At 28.6% G+C, this 24,030-nt stretch overlaps 2 protein-coding genes across 2 annotated transcripts in view; one reads left to right on the top strand and one right to left on the bottom strand.

The window, feature by feature from the left end:
* The window catches only part of LOC123306116 (protein hunchback), a 111,396-nt gene that overhangs the window by 59,197 nt on the left and 28,169 nt on the right, over positions 1–24,030 (bottom strand). The gene's annotated exons all lie outside the window — the stretch shown is intronic.
* Positions 6,430–8,316, top strand: LOC123305536. Its single transcript, XM_044887291.1, has one exon. It carries the CDS (start codon positions 6,430–6,432, stop codon positions 8,314–8,316), a length of 1,887 nt encoding a protein of 628 aa, XP_044743226.1.

Below are 24,030 nucleotides of genomic sequence, written 5' to 3'. Positions count from 1 at the left end.
CATACACTTAAGATTGCAACGATAACTTTTTACAAGAGCCAAGTTTGCTAACAAATTCTGCTTTTTACCAACAGATTTTGCAGCTTTCAATTTTTTACATATCCGTCGAACAGCAATATTGCAATTTTTCAATCCATCTCCAATATTCAATTTATTAGCAGTCATGGTGTCGATAGATTTTATTTTCTCCAACAAAGTAGACATTGAGTACGTCATTTTCACTGTATGAAATCTAGAAATGATATAAGAAAAAATAGGTTTTAATCGTATAATATATAATCAATAATTATAGTTCAAATACATGAAGATAAACGAACTTTTACAAATATTACTGATATTATCACATAGAAAAAATAAAATTTTATATATATGTGTACAGTAATGCTGAACCTAAAACATAATTTTGTAATAGTTTAGATTTTCATATAAACCAAACATTCTCAATATCTATGTTTTATATACCTAAATCATATAGATAACTGCCCGTTTTGTAAGCGGGTCTTACAGATATCATGATTTGATACAATCACCCATATAGAGATACTTCATTAATACACAGATAGAAAACGTTGATTTTAATAGTATACAATCTAATCCAAACAAAAAATATATTATAGTTTTCACTTCGCTTTATCATTACAAAGTAATAGATAGATGACGTGTTCGTGTTATGAAACTTACCTTACAACAACAATAATCAACAGTTATATATTTTTTAAGACACACAAACTTTACAACAATGTTCACGATATGTAACACACTTTTATTATAATAATTTTTAAGGCACTTTTATTATGATTATTAATAACTTGTTCACTTTCACTGTAAATATTCAACTGAGTCAGGTCAAGGTAATAACGCTGCTTATATACGTTTTTCAAAATTGAAATATTTGAACATGTTTTGACATGTAAAAAATTGTTCTAGAACATTATTTTATAGTTTAACAATTTGAAAAATAGATTATTCATCATCTTGTTACAAGTTCAAACTTGTTTGAAATAATTTTACATGTGTCAAAACACGTGACCGGATGTTAATATTTTTTTATGATTAAGCAATGTAATATGACACTTGAAATTTACATAATAAAAATACATGTTCAAACTTGTTTGAATGGACTTTGATCTTAAAATAATTTTACACGTGTCAGCTATTCTCAAGAATATGTTGAAATAGATTTGACCTTGAAAAATATGATATCATCATCCTGTTACAAGTTCAAACTTGTTTGAATAAAAATACATGTTCAAACTTGTTTGAACATGTTTAAACTTGTTTGAATCGCATTAGATCTTAAAATAATTTTACACGTGTTATGAGATTAGAATAAAGGTTTTATTTAATAAAAATCTTTATTTTTTTTTTTATACAACACAAATATGTTCGCAAAAACGGTCCACTATGACAGATTTTTTATTGTTACAAGTATGTTCATAAAAACGGTCCACTATAAAATAAGACTTTTTTATCAATATATGAATCGTGTAAAGAGTCGAACACTAACCACCTGACTTTAACGTTGGATTCACGTTTAGCTAAGACCTTTTCCACTAAATAAATGTTTGGATGGTGAACTTTTTGTAATTCTTCGGCATAGAAACCACCCTTTATATCTTCGTTGCTGTTATCCTTCAATAAATATACAGGTCTCTTTCTAAACAGGTCTGTATCTAAACAGGTCTGTATCTAAACAGGTCTGTATCTAAACAGATCTGTATCTAAACAGGTCTCTTTCTAAACAGGTCTCTTTCTAAACAGGTCTGTTTCTAAACAGGTCTGTATCTAAACAGGTCTGTATCTAAACAGGTCTCTTTCTATACAGGTCTGTTTCTAAACAGGTCTCTTTCTAAACAGGTCTGTATCTAAACAGGTCTCTTTCTAAACAGGTCTCTTTCTAAACAGGTCTCTTTCTAACAGATCAGTATTAAACAGGTCTGTTTAGTACTGGTTTGACCTGTTTAATTATATTAATTGATAAATTAAGAAGGCTACATTCTACAAACATCGGAAGAGAAATACTATCTATAATCCAATACTTGAGGAAAACAAATATAATTAAATAACAAGTTTATAATAACTTTATCAAAAATTAAAAAGCTGGAGTAAAATCGGTGAAAACCGGAGTAAAACCGGAGTAAAATCGGCGAAAGTCGGAGTAAAATCGGTGAAAACCGGAGTAAAATCGGCGAAAGTCGGAGTAAAATCGGTGAAAACCGGAGTAAAACCGGAGTAAAATCGGCGAAAGTCGGAGTAAAATCAGTGAAAACCGGAGTAAAACCGGAGTAAAATCGGCGAAAGTCGGAGCAAAATCGGAATAAAATTCATTAGATCTACATACATGTATTCATTTTATCAATTTTATTCCGATTTTGCTCCGACTTTCGCCGATTTTACTCCGGTTTTACTCCGGTTTTCACTGATTTTACTCCGACTTTCGCCGATTTTACTCCGGTTTTACTCCGGTTTTCACCGATTTTATTCCGACTTTCGCCGATTTTACTCCGGTTTTCACCGATTTTACTCCGACTTTCGCCGATTTTACTCCGGTTTTACTCCGGTTTTCACCGATTTTACTCCAGCTTTTTAATTTTTGATAAAGTTATTATAAACTTGTTATTTAATTATATTTGTTTTCCTCAAGTATTGGATTATAGATAGTATTTCTCTTCCGATGTTTGTAGAATGTAGCCTTCTTAATTTATCAATTAATATAATTAAACAGGTCAAACCAGTACTAAACAGACCTGTTTAATACTGATCTGTTAGAAAGAGACCTGTTTAGAAAGAGACCTGTTTAGAAAGAGACCTGTTTAGATACAGACCTGTTTAGAAAGAGACCTGTTTAGAAACAGACCTGTATAGAAAGAGACCTGTTTAGATACAGACCTGTTTAGATACAGACCTGTTTAGAAACAGACCTGTTTAGAAAGAGACCTGTTTAGAAAGAGACCTGTTTAGATACAGATCTGTTTAGATACAGACCTGTTTAGATACAGACCTGTTTAGATACAGACCTGTTTAGAAAGAGACCTGTATATTTATTGAAGGATAACAGCAACGAAGATATAAAGGGTGGTTTCTATGCCGAAGAATTACAAAAAGTTCACCATCCAAACATTTATTTAGTGGAAAAGGTCTTAGCTAAACGTGAATCCAACGTTAAAGTCAGGTGGTTAGTGTTCGACTCTTTACACGATTCATATATTGATAAAAAAGTCTTATTTTATAGTGGACCGTTTTTATGAACATACTTGTAACAATAAAAAATCTGTCATAGTGGACCGTTTTTGCGAACATATTTGTGTTGTATAAAAAAAAAAATAAAGATTTTTATTAAATAAAACCTTTATTCTAATCTCATAACACGTGTAAAATTATTTTAAGATCTAATGCGATTCAAACAAGTTTAAACATGTTCAAACAAGTTTGAACATGTATTTTTATTCAAACAAGTTTGAACTTGTAACAGGATGATGATATCATATTTTTCAAGGTCAAATCTATTTCAACATATTCTTGAGAATAGCTGACACGTGTAAAATTATTTTAAGATCAAAGTCCATTCAAACAAGTTTGAACATGTATTTTTATTATGTAAATTTCAAGTGTCATATTACATTGCTTAATCATAAAAAAATATTAACATCCGGTCACGTGTTTTGACACATGTAAAATTATTTCAAACAAGTTTGAACTTGTAACAAGATGATGAATAATCTATTTTTCAAATTGTTAAACTATAAAATAATGTTCTAGAACAATTTTTTACATGTCAAAACATGTTCAAATATTTCAATTTTGAAAAACGTATATAAGCAGCGTTATTACCTTGACCTGACTCAGTTGAATATTTACAGTGAAAGTGAACAAGTTATTAATAATCATAATAAAAGTGCCTTAAAAATTATTATAATAAAAGTGTGTTACATATCGTGAACATTGTTGTAAAGTTTGTGTGTCTTAAAAAATATATAACTGTTGATTATTGTTGTTGTAAGGTAAGTTTCATAACACGAACACGTCATCTATCTATTACTTTGTAATGATAAAGCGAAGTGAAAACTATAATATATTTTTTGTTTGGATTAGATTGTATACTATTAAAATCAACGTTTTCTATCTGTGTATTAATGAAGTATCTCTATATGGGTGATTGTATCAAATCATGATATCTGTAAGACCCGCTTACAAAACGGGCAGTTATCTATATGATTTAGGTATATAAAACATAGATATTGAGAATGTTTGGTTTATATGAAAATCTAAACTATTACAAAATTATGTTTTAGGTTCAGCATTACTGTACACATATATATAAAATTTTATTTTTTCTATGTGATAATATCAGTAATATTTGTAAAAGTTCGTTTATCTTCATGTATTTGAACTATAATTATTGATTATATATTATACGATTAAAACCTATTTTTTCTTATATCATTTCTAGATTTCATACAGTGAAAATGACGTACTCAATGTCTACTTTGTTGGAGAAAATAAAATCTATCGACACCATGACTGCTAATAAATTGAATATTGGAGATGGATTGAAAAATTGCAATATTGCTGTTCGACGGATATGTAAAAAATTGAAAGCTGCAAAATCTGTTGGTAAAAAGCAGAATTTGTTAGCAAACTTGGCTCTTGTAAAAAGTTATCGTTGCAATCTTAAGTGTATGTTAAAGCACGGAGCAGGTGTTCAAAGTCGAAAAGAGACGGCTGCAAAGAGAGTACGATGGGATGATTCCCTATCTGCATTTGAGAGTCGGCTTAGAACTGGTATTATTAGTAATCTGAAACATAAAGATCCTAAAGCATTTTTGAAGGATTGTGAAGCACTTTTTCGACGAAGAATAAGTAACGTTCTGAAAATTCATGAAGCTATAAAAGTTAACGTTATTTTCTGTGGAGAATTTCAAATTGTATCTGCAAACAAAATGATAACTGAACACAAATACTTCACTACTTCAAATAATCCAATATATCAGAATACTGATGTGAATGAATGGTTTGGGAAGAATGTTGTTGGTCCGATAACACGTGATTTGGAAGAATTCCAGGAACGCGATAGCGGTTGGGCTCTAGTAAACATTATTAACCTTGGTGTTAATATAAATAAATATACACCATTACTTGGATCGTCATATATTGAACTACCTACCCAAATCAAACGACTAGAAGCTTGTATAAACGTAAAGAATGATGATAATGCATGCTTTGCGTGGGCTGTGACGTCAGCATTGTATCCAGTTGAGAAGCATCCCCAGCGTATTTCAAAATATCCACATTATTCAAAAGTGTTGAAGTTGAAAGGTGTACAGTTTCCAATGACACTAAAACAGATACCTAACTTTGAAAATCAAAATGAAATATCGATAAATGTTTATGTACTGAAGAAACACTTGAAAAATTTTAATGTTGTGCCATGCTACTTAACAAAAAATAAATTGATTAATCATGTGAATTTATTACTGATTCAAGATCAGTATGATGAAGATGTTGATGATAATGATAATAATTTATTACCCATTCGTTATCATTACGTTTGGGTTAAAAATCTATCACGTTTGGTTTCCTCCCAGCTGAATAAAGATGGTCATAAAAAGTTTTTCTGTGAGCGATGCTTACACTATTTCTACTCAGAAGAAAAATTGAACAGCCATTATGAAAACTGTAAGAAAATGAATGATTGTGCGATAAGAATGCCTAAGGAAGGAGAAAATATTTTAAAATTCAAAAATTTTAAAAATAAAGAGAAAACCCCTTTTATCATTTACGGGGATATCGAATCTGTATTGGAACCTCTGGATGATAAAATTCGGTATCAAAAACATATACCTGCTGTTGTTGGGTATTATTTTAAATGTGCTTATGATGATTCATTATCATATTATCGTTCATATCGTGGAGTGGATTGTATGGATTGGTTTATAAGGGAGTTAAAACAAATATCTGAAGAAGTGGAAACAATTTTATTGTGCTCGTATGAGATGGATCCATTAACTACTATTGAAGAGGAAGATTTTCAGAAATCTACACATTGTCATATATGTAATAAACCATTTGTGGATGAGGAAAAGAAAGTTAGAGACCATTTTCATCTTGCGTCGAAAACTGGTGGATATAAAGATGGTACCAATTACAGAGGCCCTGCCCACGAATCATGTAATATTAATTATCAAGATAGCCATGTTGTTCCTGTAGTGTTCCATAATATGTCAAATTATGATGGGATGCTGATAGTTGAAGATGTTGCGACAAAGATTGGAGGGCGCGTTGAACTTTTACCTGTTACCAAAGAAAAATATATTTCTTTCACCAAAAAACATTGAAGATTCATCTATAAAATTTCGATTCATAGATTCATTCAGATTTTTAGCTTCTTCCCTTGATAAGCTAGCTTCATACTTGTCGGAATTTCCTAACATGAAGAAGCGTTTTTCTAACGTTTCAGAAAATCAGTTTCAATTGTTGAAAAAGAAAGGTGTAATGCCATATGATTTTATTGATTCTTTTGATAAATTTAATTACACTCAACTACCGAACATAGAAGCATTCTATAATCGATTGGAGGAGAAACAGTGTTCTAGACAAATGTATCATCATGCGCAAAACGTTTGGTCAGCATTTAATTGTTCAAATTTAGGTGATTATGTAGATCTCTATATGGAAACGGATATAATGCTACTTACGGATATTTTCGAAACGTTTAGAGCAACCTGTCTGTCTACGTACAACATTGACCCGGGAAATTACTATACACTTCCGGGATTTACGTTTGACTGTATGTTGAAGTATACAAATATTGAGCTCGAATTGTTGACTGATATAGATATGATGATGTTTGTCGAACGAGGAATTCGCGGTGGTTTGAGTCAATGTATGAAACGACGTTCCACAGCGAATAATAAATACATTCCAGGATTTGATCCATCCAAGCCTGAAGTGTATTTACTTTATACAGACATTAACAATCAATATGGATGGGCGATGAGTCAGTGTCTTCCTTACAGTGGTTTTGAGTGGTGTGATACAGATATTGATGTTTCGATGATTTTAGATGACGCTGATAATGGATATTTCTTAGAAGTGGATCTCAAATATCCTGAAGAACTTCATGATAAACATAAGGATTTACCTTTTTGCCCTGAACATAGAACAGCACCTAATTCTAAACAGAGTAAATTGATGGGTACTCTTCATGATAAAGAGCGATATGTAATTCATTATAGAACATTGAAGCAGGCATTAAACAATGGGCTAAAATTAGAAAAAATTCATAAAGTTTTAAAATTTAAACAGTCGCCTTGGCTTCAATCATATATTGATTTAAATACCAAACTACGAAAGAATGCTAATAATGATTTTGAGAAAAATTTGTATAAATTAATGAACAATGCCGTCTTTGGAAAAACAATGGAAAATATTAGGAAACATTCTAATGTAAAGCTTGTTACAAAATGGGAGGGTCGATATGGGGCAGAAGCTTATATATCTAAACCCCAATTTCATTCTTGTACAATTTTCAATTCAAACTTGGTGGCTATTGAGTTGAAAAAGATGGAGATATTCTTCAATAAGCCTTTGTATATTGGTATGGCAATCTTAGATTTAGCTAAAACTACAATTTATGATTTTCATTATGGCTATATGATTCCACAGCTGGGTGATGATTCTACCGCTATCTATACAGATACTGACTCGGTTATTTACGAAATTAAAAACCATGATCCCTATGAAATGATAAAAAGAGATTGTCACAAGTATTTTGATACCAGTGATTACCATCCTTCTAATGTTTATAATATACCTTGCGTTAATAAGAAAGTGCTTGGTATGATGAAGGATGAAAACAATGGAACTCCTATGACTCATTTTGTAGGATTACGATCAAAATTATATACATTAAAAATAGCAACCCCTCTAGAAAAACAATCAAAATCACTTGATGATGCTATATTTAATCATGGGAATATTAAACAAGAACCAAATAATCTTGGGTTAACAAAAAAAGCTAAGGGAGTTAAAAGGTCAGTTCTTAGTACGAAAATAACATTTGAAGATTATGTTGAATGTTTGGAGGAATTTAAAGAGATATCAGTTGATCAAAACCTCATAAAATCTGATAAACTTAAGCTTTACACCCAAACTCAGACAAAAATTGCTCTAAGCCCTTATGATGATAAGCGATATATTATACCTGGTTCCTATGATACACTACCCTGGGGTCACTATTCTTTGAATACTACAACCTATAAACGAAAAGCTGAATATATAGATGAACCTTGCATCAAAAAGAAAAAAAATGTATAGTTAATTCGTAAGCATGACAATATCACTTATTCATTGAAGAGATCGATGCTAATATCATTTATAGTGAAATTCTTGAATTCATAAGTTATCTCAATAATCTCAATATTGTTAAAAAATCAGTGTAAACTTTAATTAATTAATTAATTATTACCTATTTAATATTATGTTAAAATGTTTTTTTTGTTGATTTTTAAAATGTCATCTCATTGAGGTGTGATTGTGTGTGTGTGTGTGTAACGTAAAATTAATTTTTATAACCTCTAAAACAAATTGAATATATGCTCATTTATAAAAAAAAATCGTATGTTTTAAAATTTGTCATAGGACTTGCAGAAACTTATATATTAAATTATTTACATATAATTAAACAAATTAATTAGAGTTTTCTTTTAGCAATAGAATTGTTATCTTATAAATTAATTATCTATTTATAATTTAGTATTAATATTATTGTATTGTATATCAATTGTTTACCAATAAAATAAAAATCTACCAATAAATTAAAAAATGCATAATTAACCATTGAATTATTATTACCTTGTAAATTAGCTATCTATTTATAATTTAGTATATATTAATATTATTATACTGTATATCAATATTGTTTACTAATAAAATAAAAATCTAAATAATGTAATTGAGTTTCTTTTTACAAAACACTTTAAATAATATTTGACCTTCATGAATATAATATTTTAAATTATTTTTGTAAAAACGTTTTTAAGTTATTAACTTTTTTTGTCTATGTTGTAACAAGGTCTTGTGGTTGAGTGGTTAGCATAGTAGACTTCCGCTCATGAGGGCCCGCGTTCAAATCTTATAGTAGTAAGTAAAATTTTTTTAAGCAATCCATATAATATTATTAATATTCGCTGTTAATACATGAAGAAGTTATGTTGACAATTATACCAACGTACGCTACGTATGCTAAATTACAAATAATGGTAAGTAAAGAGTATGATGTAAGTGTGTTAACAAGTGTGGTTCAGATGGGTTGTAATTGAATACAATATACATACATAAATAATAAGTATGCGTTAAGGTTAGGCAACCAGCATTACATAAAAAGGAACAAAAAAGTGCAAAATGGACCTTAGAATTTCCCATAAGAAATAACATGTAAAAATGAGCAAAAGTGGGCCCGGACTGGTATAGCTTATCTACTTAAAGGCCTCAAAAATGTAAAAAAAGAGGCAAATGATAAAATACTCTCCCTCCTAGGCGAAATTTTGAACCCGCCACTGTGTATAAAATTTGAGGCTTAAAAATAATAATAAAGTATCAAAGATAAGACAATGCTCATGAAAATGCATTGGATTTGTATGAAAAACAATCATATTTTCTTATGAGGCATTAAATTTGAAAATTCTACATAATCTAAACCAAATAAACTTAAAGAAAGACAAAAAATTTGTGAACTTAAATTTTAGTTTCTGTCTGGTAGTAATTACAAAAAATTCCAAATACCTCTTTAAATATAGACTTAATATCTTAAAGTACCAACAAAATGAATCAGCGCAATGTGAGTAGTTAGTTTAGAAAAACGTGTACACGTAACTTTTATCCATATCTATAGAGGGTGCTGAAGAATAATTAATTACCCGATCTGTTTGGTCATATTATGAACCATTCAGTCCAGTACTAATACAAATTCTGTCATATTCACCGAACTTATGCAAAAACATGCATTTAATTGTAATGAAAGTTGCCTGAATGTTCAATATCAAAGCAGAGGAGAACGCTAGTGAGTGAATAAAGAGTAGTGAAAGTATACAATATCATTCAAACAATTTATTAATTTTATATATTGTGAAAAATTATTATTATTAAAAAACGGTCAAGCAGTTTTTTTTGTTTATGAGAATTGTGAACGATTTGATGATCCTTTCGAATGTAGAACTACCCTTCTGGTCCAATTGCAAGTGGGCACAACCGTCGATTTTTGAAATAACACTTATACACTTAGTTTCTTTGGATCCCTGTTTTTTTCCTGAATATTTAAATTATAAAATTGCTCCATAAAACAGTTTTCCTAAAAAGCTTATTAAAGAAGAAGATTTATAATTAAGTGTTAACAGAGAGCTTATGCCCGGTTAAATAATGATCACGGCTACATTATTTTATTTCTGTAATGGCAATGGTGTACGTGGAAATAAAATTTTCCCCGACCATTAACATAGGTAGGGATCTCACGTAGGGCTACAGGAAACAATTTATCAATCCAAAGTTGTCAAGTTGAAATGTTACCCTCATCTGATTTCTCTAAAGACAATAGGGCTTTTCTTCTTCTTATGTGAAAGATATTTGAGTTCAAGAGGACTATAATAGGAATCTACGATTTTTGTTGCACTTAATGTAACAAAAAAGCATTAAAAGCGCCTCTACTACCTGCCCTCCTCCCACCGCTAAAAAGTCTGCGTTAAAGTCTCGTCAAAAATTCATAATAAGGCCTACTTCATTAATTTTAGCTCTTTATCTTCAATTGTTGAAAAGAAATTAAGGGTTTCCAAACTTTTTCCCATCACTGTCTATTACCAAAAGCCAAATGGTGTGACCAGTATAGCTTTAACAAAAAACGTATTACACAAACAAACAAACATAATTGGATCCAGAAGACCTCAAAACATAAATATTAACAAAAGTTCTAAATACAAATTTTCAACATTCTAATGGGTAATGAAATTCAAAATTGAAAGTTTTTATTATCGTTACATACAATAAAGTTCCACACAATTAGTCAAACTGGATTCGAAGATGATCAATAAATATATTTTCGATGGAAAGTTTTCACCGAGCATTTTTGCGATTACATTTTTACTAATACAAGGAAGTTAAAGTTCCTTGAATGTTATTTTGGTTTTGAAGGACAACTGTAAACATTGAAGTATATTAGAGGTTACAGAAACCATTCAATGGTTATTAAAATATCTTTACTGCTTAAAATGAACAAGGCAAAAGACAGATCATGTCATCGACCACATGTGAATATGTTAGCACACTGCACACCGTAGTTAACAACTTCCTGTACAAAAGTAGAAACCGTTTAGTAGATGACTGCTTATTATTGCAATTATACGTTCATTTGAATTGAACTGATCGACACTACTAGGTCAACTATAAAAATGTTGTCAGATATATTATCTCTATAAACTGATTCTAACAGAAAACTTGAATTTTTACGATTTTCTATCTGATCCAGTGCCAATAAATATTCAATTTCGAAAAACTTCCAAGTAAAATAAATGCTTTTTTAAGAAACTGCAAAAAGTTCACATCACATTCATATTATTAGGAAGTTTAATGTTATTTAAATTATTGATTTTGTTATAGCTATTCGGTAGTAAAAAGGGGAACGAAAAAACTAATGTCATAATTAATTCGATACTTTTAAATTTCACATTTCAAAACGTTTTTATATTACAATAAAGTTTCATATATTGTCTTATGGACGATTTTAAACACTTATTGTTTAAGCTCTATACATTATCTGCTTTATGAAATGAAAATGCATAAAGGGCAAAAGTGCCAGAATAATCAAAAACATAAACATACGACTCTCATCAAATTAGGTATGTGGTCACAAGATGGTAGCTTCCCTTCAAAGAATTATGAATCGACCGTTTTTTAATATATTTAAATTTTGTTTTATTCAGTCTTCTCAGACTTTTAGGACTCTAATTAATATTATATTTCGAAAACTTCCTAATTATTGTGAAATAATGTATATTTGTATATTTATACCATGTATATTAAATATATCATAGTATATTAAGTTAAGTCCCAAGTTTGTAACGCTTGAAAATATTGATGCTACCAAAAAAATGTTGGTACGGGTGTTCATAAAATCACCTAATTAGTCAGTACAAAAGTTTTAGAACAAAAGTTTTAATGAATAAAATATTCCTTATAAAAAAAAAACAACTTTTGTTTGAAACATTTTCCATAAACATCACTGTTTACCCGCGTGGGCGGAAATTAGGCGCAAATTTTATAGCATGTATTATATGGAAATATGATTTACATGAGTGTGACTATCTAAGAGTGGATATTTTTCTTTATTTACATGACGTAAAAAAAAAGAAATGATTGTGTCATCAACATTGTCTATACATGGTATTTCAACAATTAACTCAGTCAATTGTTTGTTTTCACTTGTTATTTTTCTATTGACTAAAGATATTTACTTTTTAGTTTTTTTCTTTACTCCTTTTTTATAGTCGGGTATGTAGTCCGATATCTAGATCAAGAGTATGATCCACCCTTCATAGCTGAAAGTTATTGATAAACTGCATATGGATGAGTCATTTGGCGTTGAATTTGGGGTCGAAAACCTAATCTACGCTGAACTGTATGACACGGTTTACCAATTTGGTGGCATTTTTTTTTTTTTACAAAAAAATTCGTTATTTATTTATTTTCGGAGCAACGTGGATGAATATAATTATTCATAGTAAACTATAGTTGATGTTCAGATCGAAGCAATCCGAGCAATAATAACGTCCAAATCACAGTTGCAACATTTTTTTTTAATACATATTCTATTTAATGATGCTAAATAGATTTAGAAACAGATACTGACAGATTACTTCAATTAATATAATAAGTTTGGTGGGAGGGCACGGAAATTTAAATTTTTTATAAGTAGATACCACTTTTAATTCACAGCCTATTTTCTAAGAAAGCCTATATATTCTAAGACAGTGACTCCATAATGTAAGTTTGGTTATAATGAAATTGAAATTTTGGCTAGAGCGTAGAATTTAAGCAAATGAAGTGCTTTCGTTTTCATGTTTTTCTATTACTTGTTTCTGTCTACTCTATATGTTCAAATAAATCATTTTTCAACTCTTTTGACAATTGCAAACCTCTAGTTAACTTTTTTCTCTTATTCTCTTATCAATGACTTCTTTTTAAGAAATATAGAAGACAAAAACAAGTAATCGAAAAACTCTGTTCAATAAATTCTAAACTCGAGCTCTGATTAAAACCTCTTTCTTACCAAACTTACTTTTATCAATCCAGAACAAGGCAGGCAAAAAGAATCTTAGAAATTTCCATCATTTTGAACTTATGGTCAATATGCTATAGTGAAAATATATATAAATATATATGAAAATAAATGTACCCTGTCTGAAATGACCTCTTATTTTCAAGTGATTCGTTGGGGAGCTTTTTTGTTGATATTCCAAAGCAACAATTGCACAACAAAAATTGGTTTGTAACAATGTTAGGAGCGAATATCACCCGGATACTTTATTCTGAATACACACTGAATACACAAAATAATATTGTTATTTGATACATTTTTTTTTTTACCTAAAAGTGCATTTTTTAAAAGTCCATTTCCTTACCTACAAATAAAAATAAAAGGGTTTAAAAAGATTCTTGAATGTTAATATAAAAATCCTTGTGGTTCAATTATTGTTACCTTCTTCATATAATAGTTTAATGAAAGTTATAGTTTTCACCTCAAAAATTGAAATAAACAATTTTTTGGTACTTTGTAGTCCTTACTGTTTCTCAAGTGATTTTAACAAGCTGAAACTTCTCGTGCGGCTTCATTACGGTGAACCTAAAGTATAATTTGAGAAAATTCGATTACTAGATATAATAAGAAAATATAAATTTATGAATAGAAAAGTGAAATGTTTTGAAATTTTACCAAACAGGGTGTCTATCTATCATCGAACACGTAGTAAATTTAAATTTATATTCGGACGTCGGACACACATTTAAGTCACTTAACTTTTCCATTTATTAGTTCGATATTTTTTTAATAAGTAGTCGCAATTAAAATTTTTCGAAACCTCGCTAAATAAAACTTCCTATATTCCAGAATTTGTCAGATAAAAAATGTTTTCGATTCGTTAGAAAGAAATCATACTGGTAGCTCATCCTGTTATTAATATCTAGTGTTATTAATAACTAGTATTAAATAAGGCTATTTTGGGCCGTGACCCTGCACACCACTATATAATCTAGCTAGAATATTGTACCTTCCACGTAGAGTTCCCTACTTACCTCTAAATAAATCTATCTCCAAAGTTTGTATGTATACGTTTCAAGCTAACTATCAAATGCAGCTACAGTAGACATATACTTTAATATACAATATAGATTTTTATTCCTTGCTATTGCTTCAGGATTATTGCATTTAGTTAATCAGTAAATTACTGGTCTTATCTTTAAGGGTTAGTCTCAGTTTGTTAAATTTTACATTGAGTTTTTAGGTTTTGAAAAAAAATTGCAAACATTTCAACTCATCATCATCGTGAGAAAAAATACAAATAAATATACAAATATTGTTATGCAGAAATCTTAGTAGGTATGTACTTAGAAATTTATTTTTTACATGTCAAAAAATGAAAAAGGATAAGTATTGATTGATTTTTTTTAAAGTACCTTAGTAATTTTTTGAAGTTTTTTTCTTTTTTATTCAAATAAAATTATTTCATTTTTTTACCTGTGTTACATTTCCTACAATAGATGTATTCAAATAATATCTAATCCTTTACATATGTCTTTGAAATTTACTCAGTTAAAAAAAAATATAATAAATGAAACATATGTCTTATTTAAAGGCACATCAATTAAATTTAGAACTAAAATTCAAGCCAATCAATTTTTTGAGAAACTGGACAAAATTGCAACAGCTGGTGCGTTTTGATTTTACGCTTTGGCCTCCAAATCTTTGCCTCTATGGTTTAACATTAATTACACAACGATCGGCGTGAATACGATCGATTACGTTCGGGTAATCGGTGTGCACGTAGACAAATAATGTACTGTGTACATACAGATATCAATCTAAAAATAGTAGTCCAATACTTTGCTCTGCTCGTAAATACATTTTCAGGCCCAATTTTTGTTTTCCACAGATCAATTTTTCGAATAAAAATTGCTTCTAGTGTGGAAAGATACCTCTAAGCTTTTTTTTCGTCAAAATAGAGGAAAACTGAATTGTAGTTGTATCTACTCCAGAAGCCAACTTAAAGTATTTCGAGACCATTTTTCTACCTAGGGGATTAGATAATTTGTATGTTATTCTTGCAGGCTTTTAACATCTAAATATTAAAATGCTAAACAAATAATGAATTTGATAATGGGGATAATTACTAAACTTTCTGATCACTTCAGATGAAGAATTATTACTGCACGGCCAGAAAAGTGAAGTTGGCTTTTGAAATCTTTAGAAGTATGCAAAATATGTACGTTCAAAACTCTTATAAACTAGTCATACCTTTGAGTATCTATCTAAGAGTAGTATATACTAGTATATTATCTAAGAGTAGTATATACTAGTGACGTCATTGAATGATATCGACATAGACATTACATAAAAAACTCCGTTTTACAAGAAAGAGACGGACAAAAATCTTTGAATACTTATAACTTTTTCGTTTTTTAATAAATTTAAATTTAACTCTTGTATTTTGTTATGGTATCAAGTTTACTTTTACAGTTTTATGGGTAATGTGGTAAATTCGATATAGTCATTTACCCTATTCTATATTATAATATTATAAATTAAAAAGATAAAATTGAGAATTAGTCGATAATTTTAAATTTTCTATAATAATATAAATATTTACAAGGTTTAATTATGAGTTGCTTGTACACTGGGATCACTAATTAATTCGACAAAAGCAGTTCTTAATTTCATTATCATGATGAAACTTAAGACTTAAAGAATATTCATAACCGTTTTCCATAAAAGTAGTAAGGTTTTTAATATACTATCACGTAAATGGCATTAATTTTATTATTTTAACAAAAGACGTATTAACGATGTTCCAGCATGGTATTTGCAGTTTCTATGTTAAAGCAATGGTACATTTTTTTTTTTCGACAGAATTTAACGAAAAATTAAATTTAAGAACTTAATAATGCTTACTATTAATTCCCAAAGTTTCAGAAATTTTGACCGTTTAAAATGGGAAATAATTATGCCAACGTCCCAATTTCGATCAATTTACGTCAAAATTAATATCTCGAAAGTGAAAATTAATTTCTAAATTTTTTTTTTAGAATTTTATTGTATAAACATTTTTTTCTACTTTTTCTTCAATATATAATAATATCATAAAAATTGTTGGAGAGACCGCATTTTACATGCTTTAAATGGGACATGACCCTCAAAATCGCGAACTTTGTCTTTAAATATCTCGCGATCTAAACGGTCAAAAATTATGAAATTTTAGGAATTCATAAATAAAGCTATTATAAACCCGAGAAAAAAAATTCGGCCAAATCTGTCGAAAAGTGATTTCATGCTGGTACTACCATAAGTTATTAAAAAATTTTTGGTTATACTATCAGTTTAGTTTCGAAAATTCTTAATGGAGAGGACCAAATTACCAATGAATAAGTGTACTAATCAATATATTCGTTGGTTATTAACAATATTCAATAGTTGCTCAAGTTCTATTGTGAACAATAAAAACATTTTTAGTCTGTATATGAAAATGCAATGACCAATATAGAGGTGACTTAAGGCACCAAGAGGATCAAACAATGATTGATTTTTTTTATTACTGAATATAATCAGATTTTGTATTTAAATTAATAGAATTATTCACGATTTAATTGAAACAATGGAAAGATAATTTTTATTTCCGAATAATTTTTGAAAAAATAAATAATTTTCGAAAGTAGAGCGTTAGTTAATCGGTTAATCTCGAAAATGGGCTGCAAACTTTTTACGAAACAAGCGTCAGTATTTATAGCTTTCCAATTTATATATAAGTTGCAAACATATGAAACTGGAATTGAATCAGCCAATATAAATTTATTTATCAATGCGAGGGGTCATTTAGCTAGATTCTATAGCTCCAATTAGATTTTTTTTAGACACATATAAAATCTCCAGCTTATAAAATCATAACAGCTATATTAAAGGAAAAGGCCCAATTTTTAATCTTAAAATTTAAAAACCCCGCATTTTACGCCATATGCGTTGATCATAAACTAAATTTGTATACGAGCTTTTTGTCACTTTTGTAAATAACAATGTTATTTACATGTAATTTTAGTAAATTAGCATTTCGAATTTGAAGATAAAATAGAAAAATCGATTTATAAATTTCTACTTTACGATAGTCTAGTTTCCAAACCAAGAAACTTTGTACTAAAGCTAATATAACTAAATCTTGAGCTGTACCATATCTGATTGAACACTATTCAGACCTTTTAGAGACACCCTCAAAAATATACGGAACGAAAATATCCCCGCAAAAATAATCTCAACAAAATACCAAATATAAATATGATAATATCCAAAGACCTTATTCTGATATGTATAAGCTATAATATCTATCCCTAACTGAAAAATGATTGGTTCAACATACAAACTTCTAAGCCATATTTCATGCCCTTCAAGTTTTATTTTCACGACATAAAGTCTCCTATGTTTTTTGCCAAGGTCCTATCTATTTAGTGGTTTAGACGTGAGAGCGTTACAGGTTTACAAAGTTACATTTATAATATTGGCTAGGATAATTTTAGGAACCATAGAGAAGTTTCATTAATTTTTTTTGCCACAATTTCTTATATAAATGAAACAATAATTCATCTAAAGTATATTTAAGTATTTTTTTTTAAATTAATAATTCCAGAATTATTAATAAAAAATAGTTATATTTTGGAATAAATGTAAGGATTGTGTCGTCTTTCCCTCCGTTGAAGGAGTGAGCCAATCAGTTTCTATGGAAATTTGTTTTATAATTTAGTGAAAGCCAGCTGAGAAACAAACCATTTATCATTATTCATGTTATTTTATCATTTTTTTCCGTGCGATGCCGTTACGAAAACAAGGTGTTAGCATCACTGCTATTTAAATTAATAGTATAGAAAAACCACTTTCAGTTGTAAAATTACATGAAAAATCAAATTACAAAATTTTATTAAATTTCTTAATAATTTTTATTAATCTTTCGAAAAAAAATAATAATAAAAACACAAGCAACTTCTCTCTTTTGAGTTGATTTTACATGCATACTGGAAAAGTATGTTATACATTTCGTTTGTAAATATACTGTATATATAGCATTTAAATAGAACAATAATTGAAAATATACTGACCTTTAGCATTTTATTAATAAAATTGACAGTACCTTATACATGTCATAAATATTTTTGATATAGATTGATATATAGCATTTATAAATTATCAATGATATCGTTTTTATGTTGAAAATTGTAACAAAACCTTCTGATAAAATATCATGATATTTTATTTTAGTTTATCTATATACAGAATGTTTTTATAAAAAGTTTCCACCCTTATATTTCGAAAACAGAATGAAAAATTACACGTGTTATTTTTCATTCTGGCCCATTTTTAATACGAACAAAAATACAGTTAGTTTTTTTATACGGGCGTGGTTTCATGGATAATCAGGAGTCAGGAGTCAACTTTGTATTTTTTGTTTGAAACTACATATTTATTGTAGCAGATTTTTGTTCTTCGCCGCAAAAAAGTAACTTTAGTTCGAACTCAATTTTTGGAATATGTTTTTCCCTTTTAAGACTAAGAACTATTAGAAGAGTAGATAGTAAAAGTTGCTTTTCTTTGATCATAAAGATGTCCAACTGTTTGATCATAAAGATGTCCACGTATAAAAAAAGATCAAGAGGTGTCGGGATACCCGGTATAATCTATATTCCTTTCATACCTTGGTACATTATGAATGCAGTGCTTACCTTTTTATTTACAAGATATTTTTCTGAAAATCTACTATTTTTAGTTTTTACTGCAGGAAATAATTGTAATATTAGTTTAAAGAGACATACTTCTGATTTAGTAGTCAACCCAATATGTGAGTACATTATGTTTGGTTTGATTAGGATCTTTATTATGAGATAGCATAAAAATTACGTTGTACTTACTTTATATAATCTCTGTTTTCTTTACCTTCTGATAACTTTCACAACTCAAGAAAAAATAGAAATTTACAGTTATAAAAAAATTTTTGCATTTTCTCAAAATTCATGGCAACCTGAATCGATTGAAAAAGTTTTTGTTTCCTCGGTGACCTATATGCCGGTTTTTTATATTTGTTGCAGTTTTTTTGGTTTTAACTCTCAACCAGGAAACAAATATCGTGCAATAAGAAACATAGTTCCAAAAGTTATTTTCTATATTTTCATTAGGCATCTAAAAATGAACCAATACGTGTTTTCATTTTGTTTGGATTTTCAACCCTTTTTCAAAAAATAGGTAAGGGAGGAAACTTTTTAAAAATTACCCTGTTTATTATACTTAAAATTTATAGATTGTTATTTTCCATTGTTTGTAAATATAAAAGTCTCAAAGACGTATTTTTTGTTTATGAATATTTAAACACCTATACCAACTGGCTAATTAATTATTCAATTATTTGTAATCCGAATGGTTTGTTCGTTTAACATCAAAATATAATAAAACATGTAAAATCTAATTCTTTTTTCATTATTTAAATATCAATTTTCTTAAGCTACTAATCATATGCTTCCATAACAAATTAAAATAAATTTCAATACCTTTATAATCCCTAACGTATAAGTCTAGTGGAAAATTCGTGAGTACCTAGGCTAACATCATAATTTAAAAAGCTCAAACTCTAGCCATATTCCAATGCTTCTTTTACTAAAGCTAAAAATTGTTATAAAGATTGTATATTGCATATAAAAATTTCAGCTCCATATATTACTTCGTTTTTGAGTTCTCTCTTCATGGACAGACGGGCAAAGAGAAATGGACTAATTAAGTGATTTTTGAACACTTATATCAAAACTTTTTTTGTAGTATCAATATTTTCAAGTGTTACAAACTTGAGACTAAATTAAATATACTTTGATATATTTCATATATAGAGTATATATAGGGTTTCATATACATATAAGGTAGCAGCAAAGAATTACAGATTATAACTTCATGGGAGTGTTTTTTTAGTCATAAAAATATCTCCAGATTTCTCAAAATTCCACTTATTCGTATTGTGCATGAGTTTTCTTCGTGAAGTTTTCCATGGTAACGATGTACTACTTTATTAATATTATAAATTATTTATTTCATTATTTATACGCGTATTGTATGGATTGACATATAACTCTATGGTTTGAATATACGGTTTACATTGAAAAGTTAATAATATTTTCTATTAAATTTAAATAATTATGTTAATTTACATATAAAAATATTATTTATGCAATTTCGTTTCTTATTTTCACAATTTCTAATGCAACAAATTTTATTATTTGTTCATTTTAATTTGGCATTTGCATTACAATTTACACGTTAAAAATTGAAAATTAGTCAAAACAGCCACCTTTCACGCCAAAATTATTCATTCAAGGCGATTTAATTGTCTCTAAAATGACGTCGTACCCAACGGATAGTGTGAAGTGTGACGATTTTCTGAAAATTTTGAGCAATCAAACGAAACTGATATGCCATTTTTTTAGAGTAAAACGTTTCAAAAATGAAAGGGTTCAGCAATATAGCTTTCATAATCATCAATCATAAAATTTTATCCACCTTGTTACAAAATTAGTAAGTAAAATGTTGGTCGAAATGCTGGACTAAAACGCTGATGTATGCTGGACTAAAAAACAATTAATTGCTTTTATGTCAAATAGTGAATATTTTTTGTCTTATTTTTAGGAAATGTCAATAATTTAATTTTTTTTGACAATTTTATAAATAATAATAAAAACTCTAACAGAATTATGGCTAATAATGCAATGCCATGTAGTAGCAATTTACCATTTCATCAAGGCTATGCCCCAAAAAGTATGAAATGGTATGATTTAGAGGCATTAGACAAAAATGAACAAACCAATCTAAATAAATTAAAATTGAAAACAATTCAAGAGAATTTAAAATATTTAAATGACCATCCAGAGGTAAGAATGTTAAAAAAATTTTATATCCAAAAATACAATAATTCGCTATCAATTCTATTATATGCCATTAATGTCTCCAATTAAGTAACCCTTGCGTTCAATTTATTGAAATATCTCTCTATATAAATTGCTGATCGATTAATAAGGAAAAATAAAGATAAATAATATTTGAATTTCTAAATTCCGACCATAGACGTTCCGAAAAGCTTTGAATTGAAAATAATCTTTCTTCAAGCCCATGTATCACTTTCGAATTGTAATTGACTACAGTTTTTAAAGCTGCCACGAACGTTGTGATTTGGAATTTATTTGTCTTGTTTTTTATATTCTCTATTTTTCAATACGGCCAAAAACCAACTCGACTTCCACAAATCCCTACGCTTATCCCTACTACTTATTTTCTATCGAGTGTATCTGTAAATATTGATGTGTATATGTACAATGGAATCTCAGACAATCTGATCCGCTCTTCAAAAACTTTGGTGACCCCTATCGTCTATAAACATTTCCATTAAGAAAAATTGGGAGATTTCGACATCCGCGGTACCACAATTTGACAACTAAACCTCAGAAATTTAGTTAAAACGAAAAGAAACGGTACAATTTTTTTCTCGGTTGTAGGTATTTCTGATTTATTGAAACTTTTTATTTCATTATTACTTATGGTGGCGTGTTTAATTGAAGGTAAATTAGTAAAATTAAGAAATTTATAACTAAATCGTATTTCTTACAATCTTCAAAAGCCCCACCTGCAAATCAAAATTTCCGAAAACTATTCCCTATGTTTTTTGTCTTATGCTAATTCTATATTCACTGTAGCACTATATACATACAATGATGTCTTTGGATAGAATAGTTTGACTTACTGAAAATTAGGTTTTAGTGAGATATACAGAGTGATATATACAATAAAAAAACTCAAATAAAAGTTGCAGACCTTAATAGTCAATTTAGATCCTAAAAAAAGATAGAATAGCACTCTAAATTAGAAAGTTATCGTTCTAAAAAACGAACATTTGCCATTTAAACTTTTTTTTCGAAAATCGTTAGCTTTCGGAGGAAATACCCGAAGAACTAGGTCGAATCTGATATCAGAATATGATGTCCCCCATCAAAGTCTGCAACTTTTGTTTAAGTTATATTTTGATTGGTTGGCTACAAAAACAGCTAGTAGCCATAATAGATATAAATGGTTCACTCGACTGTATGAGATAAAGAAGGAAATTAGTAAATTCCTAAAAACCAAATCTACATTACCTTTTCTATTTTATTTCCCATCTAAATTTTTTTTATACGATTTCAATACTATTTTGCACTTTTTATTCGTTACTAATAAAATGCAAATTAAATGTTCTCCCATTATTAATTTTTAGGTTCCGATTATTATTGAAATGCTAATAGAAGAAATATTAGATAAGCAACCTCAAACTAGCTTACATCAATTTGCTGCAGCATACTTTTCGCAACCAAAATTTGATTTATATAAAAAAATTCAACATCGTTTAGAAGACAAGGTAAAATAACAAAAGTTTAATCGATAATTTACTTAAAACCTAAAAAAATACACAGAAATAGTAAAGTAGTACAATTCGTACATCTATATCATAATATAATTATTTATCGTAAAAATTAGCTTATGTCAGCCAATTTTGATTCAAGGAAGTTGAATAATGATTGAAAATGTACAATTTTTATGTTTAACTGCTTTGTCGCAAGAAAATTTTTTAAATATCCATTTTCCTTATCCAAATTTTAAAAAAATTCGACATGCTATTTTTTAGCCTTTCAACTACCTGTAGTCAAATTTTCAGGAAGCCTTTATAATTTGTAGGTAAATATGTGTCTATGCTTTGAAAATAATTATGAAATATTTTTTAATTTTTCTAAAAAAAAGCCCCAAACGTGCCAAAATTTTGTATAAAAAAATCCCATAGAGCTTTGTATAGTTAAGAGCTTATATATTAAATAAATGTTGTTTTATGTATATAGGGTGTTTTTTTTACTTGAAATTTGCAAAAAAATTAATAAATAAGTCAGACACAAAAAATCGTTTCAAACAAAAGTTTGATCATTTGAAAGCCTTGATCATTGACCAAATGTATATTTATTTTTAGATGGGAAGGTTCTAGGCTAAAGGTGTTCGCCTTTATTTTTCAAATGGATCCTTTTTATTTTTTGTAATTAAATCGGATTTTATAGAAAAAAAACTTTTATCTAAAAAAAAATTATTTATGTATATTTTTTGTGATCTGAGCATAAAATAACAGATATTTTCATTGATTTCTTATGCGAAAATTGTTGTTCTCAAGAAAATTCGTAGAGTGTGAAAGTGTTTTTTATTTAAGCACGATATTTTTTCCTGTTTTTCAAATTTCTTTCATACATTTTGTGCAAATGTCAAGTTGAAAAAAACATTCTGTATAAGCGATTACATAGGCGTTCTGTGGCCAAATTTTTAAATTCAATTACTTTTATTTTAGAATGTAATGACAAATCAGCAAAAAAACAATATTTTTGTTGATTATCACCGTTCAGCTCTTAGTGTTGAAAACATCTTGCGTAAATTGTCTACTGGTGCAAACTCAAGCACAGAAAGTGAAATTGATGAAATTTAACATGAAATACTATCATTTTAAATTGTATCTGTACATATACAAGAAAATTTAATATTTTTATTAATCTAAAATTGTTAATATAATGTTCAACTCAAATGGTCCACACAATCAACTTCCCAGATGATGAAAATAACTTTCTATACAACTGCCTTAAACACTTCAATTTATACCTAACTATTTTCTTACAAAAATGGCTTGTAGCTTAGAGGCAGAG

This window comes from Chrysoperla carnea, chromosome 1 (assembly GCF_905475395.1).
Source record: "Chrysoperla carnea chromosome 1, inChrCarn1.1, whole genome shotgun sequence".
Lineage (NCBI taxonomy): Eukaryota > Metazoa > Arthropoda > Insecta > Neuroptera > Chrysopidae > Chrysoperla > Chrysoperla carnea.
The sequence above is the reverse complement of the archived record's forward strand: the minus strand, read 5'-3'. Positions and strand labels throughout refer to the sequence as shown.

Bases quoted from the DNA above. Each gene is read 5' to 3' on its own strand.
- LOC123305536 (XM_044887291.1), top strand. From the start codon at position 6,430: ATGAAGAAGCGTTTTTCTAACGTTTCAGAAAATCAGTTTCAATTGTTG.